Raw genomic sequence first — 6,359 nt, forward strand, 5'->3', positions numbered from 1 at the left:
GAGACCTTTTATAGATGTACCTCTCCTTTCATCACATTTCTTCCAGTGTCCTTCCAATTCTACTCATCATCTAGCTGCCATAAGGAGCCTCAATCTGTAATGAGGCACTACGGCAGGCAGGAGGAAGGGAGGCTTCTGGTGTCGAATGCTGCAGGGGCACCATCTTCCTTCTGACCATTCATGGTCTACACCATCACCAGTTTGGACTATGCAATTTTAGAAGTGCTTAACCATTCCAGGTTTTCCCAGACCCCCGTGATGTTTTAAATCGTGCCCCTAGTACCCAGCTGTCATAACAAATGAATACCTCTAAAATGCCAAGCTGCCCAGAGAGTTTATGCGAAACAGGAGAAATATGCCTTCTACCCTTTTATTACTGGGCTCAGCCAGCCCCTACCAGGGCAGCTTCAGACCTCTTCAGGTAAAGGAGCTGCAGAGGGGACAGAAATCTTTTTCAGCATGATCCAATGCAGAACAGAAGAAAGATGTTGGACTTAGAGAAAATAATTCCTACCAGAGGCCTCTGGCTAGAACCAAGGGAGAAAACACAGGGCAGCTGAAGATTCTCTACAATTGAGGCTGGGTGCCCAGCATGTTCACAAATGTTTTTTTTTTTTTTTTTTAAGATTTATTTATTTATTTATTTATTTATTTATTTATTTATGATAGAGAGAGAGAGAGAGAGGCAGAGACACAGGAGGAGGGAGAAGCAGGCTCCATGCAGGGAGCCGGACGTGGGACTGGATCCTGGGTCTCCAGGATCTCGCCCTGGGCTAAACCGCTGAGCCACCCAGGGATCCCCAAAAATGTTCTTTTGAAAACCTCCCTTTAACAAGATTAATATGAAAATTTACTCACCTATAAAATATGATTATTATACTTAGTGAGAATTAAATGAGGTAGCCTTGGTGAAGGCAGGATATGTAGTCAGATTCAATAGTTCTCCATCCCTGCTTGGAAAGATTTGGAGGCCACTCTTGGGCCATACTGTGGAACTCAATTTGTGTCTTGTGATCAGGCTCCCAGGAGGAGGATGGGGAGGGGATGAAGCCACCGTAGCCATCTCTGCCCACAGGATCGGCTTCGCTATCGCCCGGCGCCTGGCCCGGGACGGGGCGCACGTGGTGGTCAGCAGCCGGAAGCAGCACAACGTGGACCGGGCGGTGGCAGCGCTGCAGGGCGAGGGGCTGAGCGTGACCGGCACCGTGTGCCACGTGGGGAAGGCCGAGGACCGGGAGCGGCTGGTGGCCACGGTGAGGGGCAGGGTGGAAGGCAGATGGGGACAAGCAGATTCAGCCCTGGTAGAAGGCGGTTGAGGTCTCTAGCATTGGTGTCTAGGCCAACAACACATAGGATAGGGTCCCGCTCAAGGGATAAAACAAAGGGACAACCAGAATGGCTGAGAAGAGATGCTCCTGGCAGGAGGGAATTCACATGGTCTAGGCTAGAAGCTTGCTGTCAAAGGGTGATCTGATGATCAGTGGTGGGGCATGTCCTGGGAGCTTGCTGGGGATCCAGAATCTCCCATCTCCTCAGAGCTGCTGAATTGAAATCCACATTTAACCAGACCTCAGGTGAGTGTACCTGCTAGAGTTTGAGCAGTGCAGGGCCAGTGCACTCCAGGTATTAGATTGAGGAGCCTACTAGAGTCGCATTCTGGATTAAGACCAGTTCATTGAGACAGTCCTGGAAAGGGTGAGCTGTGAGGTAAATATGAAGTACTGTGAAATGCACAGGTACTTGTACTTGTGAATGGGCTCTTGTATGTGTGACCAAAGGAGGAGCGTTTCCAGAGTGGAGGGAGAAGGGAGGAGGAATTGATTAGAAATCTAAGATATGAAAGAAGGGACAGATTAGAGGCAGTAACCACTGTGAGTGAAGATCTGGACTTGGGGGGTGGGGGAGGTGGCCAGCTACCAACCAGACATCTTGCGGGGGCAGAAATTAGATGCTTCCAGGAAGGTGAGAAACAAATATTTAACTCAACCTCTGATCCCTGAGGTCCGACCCTGCCCCAGAATGGCTTCAGTCAGGAAGTGGTTACTTAGTTTGCTCTGTGTCATCAGTTTGGTGGGGGAAGGACGGAGGCTTCTAAAGAACCCTTTATTCCATTTCTTCACCCCACATTCTGTTGTTTCCTTCACAGGCCCTGGAGCACTATGGGGGCGTCGACTTTCTGGTGTGTGTGGCAGGGGTCAACCCTTTGGTGGGGAGCACTCTGGGGGCCAGTGAGCAGGTGTGGGACAAGGTGAGGACTGGAGTAGGATCTTACACATTCTGCATGGTTCTCTGTCCACCATTTTGCACACACATGTGCGTGGATGCATGCACACACACATACACAGTACCTAAGGTCCCTCATATTCCTGTCACTACTGACTCTGATGGGTGGAAGATGAGCTCACCTGGGTTGAACCACCCATCAGGAAGCTCAATAGGCACTACCATGCCCCGCTTATGCCAGGCACCAGCAGCCCCCCTCTGTTGACTCTCCTTGTGCTGGTCACTGCTACAAAGTCCTGAGATGCCAGAAATGATTTCTGATCTGTCCATGGTGAGGGATTCTGAGGCTGTCCCAGTCTGGACTCACTGGCACCCACTCTGATCCATCAGTCTGGCTGTCCCATGCCTCACCTGTCCAGCTGAGAGGAGGGACAGCTAAGAGGAGGGACTGCATCCAGACTTGCCATCCCAGCTGGAATCCGCCAGACATTCTAGGGACTCCTGTAGCCCTGGCCACCTGCCCCTGCTGTCCTGAAGGCCCTTGTGAGAGGAGCTGGCCCAGTCCTGACCCACCCCCTCACCTGACTCTGCTGGTAGAGATGAGTCCGTGGTCAGGGTGAGCCGTTCCCTCCTATTGGAATCATCCTCTGAATAATGCCTGCTATTCATCCTTGCAGACACTGCCCCACTTCCTTTTTTTAGTTCTCACATTCCCTGGCCTTCTGGATACAATTTCCAGTTCCCCCTTCTCAGTCATACTCCGGCTTTTCCAATTAAAAAAAAAATCCTGGTTGTGAACATTTCCTGACACAGACTGGGTGCTCAGTGTGGATTCCCTCTCTCTCATCCTCACCTCCGTTAAGGCAGTCACTAAAAACAAGTCATCCTGACTTCTCCTCTTCTCTTTTCTCCAGCCTTCTCTCTGGAGGTGATGTTAACTGGGGAGAGCGGGTGTGGGGGCCTGCAGTGGGAGGGTCTCCCCAACCACAGCTTATTGGTGGTTTCCCAGTGACCGAGGCAGGACAGAAACCTAAGATTTTTTTTCTCCTGAAGGACCCTGTCCCTCACACTCTGTTAAAGAGCAGGACTCAAGCTCTGAGTCTATGGGGAGTACCCTGGGTCCTGCTCTGGCCACAGGTCTCCAAGTGACCAGTGATAATGGGCACTGGACAGACCTCATCTCTCCTTCTCCTTTGCCTCTGTATTTTCTCTGATTTCAGGTCCTGGATGTGAATGTGAAGTCCCCGGCCCTCCTGCTGAGCCAGCTGCTGCCCCACATGGAAAACAGAGGGTGAGGCAGGGAGGGGCTAGTGGGCACTGGGGTCTTCATCCATTGGTGTCCTATATCCCACAGAAAGTACTTGGGTAGGGGCCCAGGAAATGCAGTGTGGCAGCAAGAGAAGTGAGATGTGTGTCTTTTGGAAAATATTCTCTATTTCCACACCTACCCTCTTCCCCATGGGATGTGACAGTTGTGAATAAGAGAAACATTTGCTGGGGAGGGAGAAGAACCAGCTTTTCAGAAGACCTTTCACGAGCTCTTGTTCTTTTGATCTCAGAGAATGCAGACTTTGTCTCTTTTAGTGGCAACTCCAGGGAAGAAGGGTCCAGAAGGCAGTAACGTGGAGCGCTAGCTCTGACCCCTTAATTCCAGCCCTCCTCTAGGAGCCATCTCATTGGTTTCCCTTCTCGTTAGAGGCACTGTGGCATTTGCTGCAGAGCCTTGCTCTTCCGTGTCTTGGGCAGGCCAGGCTGGGACTGCTTGGCTGCACACTGACCTCAGAGGGGCTGTGACTTGAGAGCATGCATTACTGGGGCTTTGTTCTCCAGGAGTGCTGCCTCTTGGCTGTGACCCTGGCTGTGGTGACTGGCTAGCACTGACCCTGCCATTGACCTTAGTGTCCACTAGTTTCTCCTCAGTGTTCCAGATATTCTCTGACCTTATCATGAATCTTGAGCTGCTTTCCTCTTACCGTGAAAGTACAATTTCCTGGGGCTCATCTGGGCTCTTAGTTGGACTCACCTGCTACCCCATCCCATCTGCCTTTCTCCTTACAGGGCAGGCTCCGTGGTTCTGGTCTCATCTATGGTGGCCTATGTACCAATACCAGTGAGTGTAAAATCCTCGGCATGGGGCTGGGTGAGGGGCAGTGGAGTCTTATTTCCTGTGAGACTCTACAGTGGGGTGTAGAAGAACTGGCCATTGATGGGAGTTGAGATTAACTTGATTACTACAAATTTGGGATTATAATCTCACTTTGCCATAACATCTCTGAAAGCCAAGGATGTTAAGCCGTTTGCCCAGGGTATGCACAGTTCATGGGAAAGCAAGTTCTGAGTCCTGGGATGTCCCCATTCCAGTTTCCTGGCTGAATGTTTGAAAGTCCAGGGTGGTTTTCTCTGTTTCAAACTTGGACACACATGGCAGTGACTCCCTGGCATTTCTCTAATCCTGGACAAGGTCCTCTAGCTCAGAAATTCACCTCTTAAAAATGATTGTAGGGATCCCTGGGTGGCGCAGCGGTTTAGTGCCTGCCTTTGGCCCAGGGCACAATCCTGGAGACCCGGGATTGAATCCCACGTCGGGCTCCCGGTGCATGGAGCCTGCTTCTCCCTCTGCCTATGTCTCTGCCTCTCTCTCTCTCTCTCTCTGTGTGACTATCATAAATAAAAAAAAAAATGATTGTAGATGGGGAAAGGCAGCGGAAGGGATTTTAGTTGGGGCCTAAAGTCTGGTGTTTCATCTCAGTGTGAGACCTAGAGTCACAGCTCTGGCTGTTCAGGTGACATTCTCTCCTGCCAATTCCAATCCCTTTGTCTATTTACTTTTGCTTTTCAGAAGCTGGGAGTCTACAACACCAGCAAAACAGCACTGTTGGGTCTCTGTAAGTCTCTGGCTATAGAGCTGGCCCCAAAAGGCATCCGAGTGAACTGCTTGGTGCCAGGAATAATCAAGACTGACTTTATGCAAGTGGTGAGGATCACAGTCTTTGCTCCCCAACTTGTCCCGTGGTTCTCATTGTCCCTTCCCTGGCCAAGCTCCCGGTGCCCACAGACAGCTTCATACTTGGATTGCAATCTCAGTCCAGGCCCAATTCAGAAGCTCTGCCCTGCAGACTTTGGCACCAGCAGCCTCTCACTTTCCTGCAGAATGGGGTCTCTATTCTCAGTAGGGAGCAAACCAAAGCTCTGCCCCACTCCTCTTTCCTGAACATGGTCATCCTCCCACAGAGGCATCGATCTGCCATGGTGCCCTTCCCACCACCCCTGCCCTACCCCCGCAACAGTCCTTTTGCCTAACACTGACTCTGAAATCTTTTCTCAGGAGAAAACATTGCCATACTTGCTACCTGACTTTAATGACATCTATGGATTGCAGCGGTAGGTAGGGTTTGGGGCTTAGGTCCGTGGCTACTCTGAAGGAAAGTTCAATTTCAAGAAGAGACAGAGCCTGATTTTCCAGTCTGCTGGCTGATCTCCCTTGCTAAAGTCTGAGAATAGCCTGGGGTTAGGGGATGGAGGGTGGGCATGTTCCTGCTGAGCCCACCTTGACCTTCCCCAGAACCTGATTTGACTAGAGTTTTGTGAGGTATTTGTCTGTAGGCTCAATGTCGGGCCCCCTCTGGTCCAGCAGAACCTGAAGTCGGAGCTTAACATTGGATGGGCTGTGACCTCAGTTCTGCTCTTTTCCTCTCAGGTTTGGGGAACCTGAAGAATGTGCGGGAATTGTGTCTTTCTTGTGCTCTTCAGATGCCAGCTACATCACTGGGGAGAACATCGTAGTAGCTGGCTACTCTCCTAAACTGTGAAACAGACTGTTAAGAGAGTGAAGCCATGGTCCTTGGTGTGAAACTGGGGGTTGGTGGAGAATATGGAGGTAGGGGAGCCTTAGGGTACAGAATCATACAGGGAAACTTGTTCAGGAAATGAGAAGGAAAGTCAGGACTCTGAAATTTCTCATTTGGAAATAAACATGTTTGGACATTCCCAATCTGGGCTCACCCTTGTTTGGTAGTGATATATGAGTGGTTCCTTTGACCTGGAAGCCTCATCCCCAAGATTAGTCCCTTCCCTTATCACCCCCAAGGCTTTACCTCCTCGTCCTTCCTTCCACCCTTTCCAATGAAGTTGAAAAC

General features: G+C 50.6%; 1 protein-coding gene across 1 annotated transcript; it reads left to right on the top strand.

Moving 5' to 3' along the window:
* The first annotated feature begins 180 nt into the window (after positions 1–180).
* LOC144321341 (dehydrogenase/reductase SDR family member 2, mitochondrial-like) lies at positions 181–6,159 on the top strand. Its single transcript, XM_077910894.1, has 8 exons — positions 181–239; positions 1,019–1,253; positions 2,147–2,248; positions 3,444–3,514; positions 4,282–4,333; positions 5,063–5,197; positions 5,549–5,604; positions 5,921–6,159. The coding sequence occupies exons 1-8, from the start codon at positions 181–183 to the stop codon at positions 6,030–6,032; spliced, it is 822 nt and encodes a 273-aa protein (XP_077767020.1). The 3' UTR covers positions 6,033–6,159.
* Positions 6,160–6,359: the final 200 nt, after the last annotated feature.

Source organism: Canis aureus, chromosome 9 (assembly GCF_053574225.1).
Source record: "Canis aureus isolate CA01 chromosome 9, VMU_Caureus_v.1.0, whole genome shotgun sequence".
Lineage (NCBI taxonomy): Eukaryota > Metazoa > Chordata > Mammalia > Carnivora > Canidae > Canis > Canis aureus.

Bases quoted from the DNA above. Each gene is read 5' to 3' on its own strand.
- LOC144321341 (XM_077910894.1), top strand. From the start codon at position 181: ATGGTCTACACCATCACCAGTTTGGACTATGCAATTTTAGAAGTGCTT. The intron at 3,515-4,281 runs GTGAGGCAGGGA...TTCTCCTTACAG, and splicing joins CCCCACATGGAAAACAGAGG to GGCAGGCTCCGTGGTTCTGG. The intron at 5,198-5,548 runs GTGAGGATCACA...ATCTTTTCTCAG, and splicing joins AGACTGACTTTATGCAAGTG to GAGAAAACATTGCCATACTT.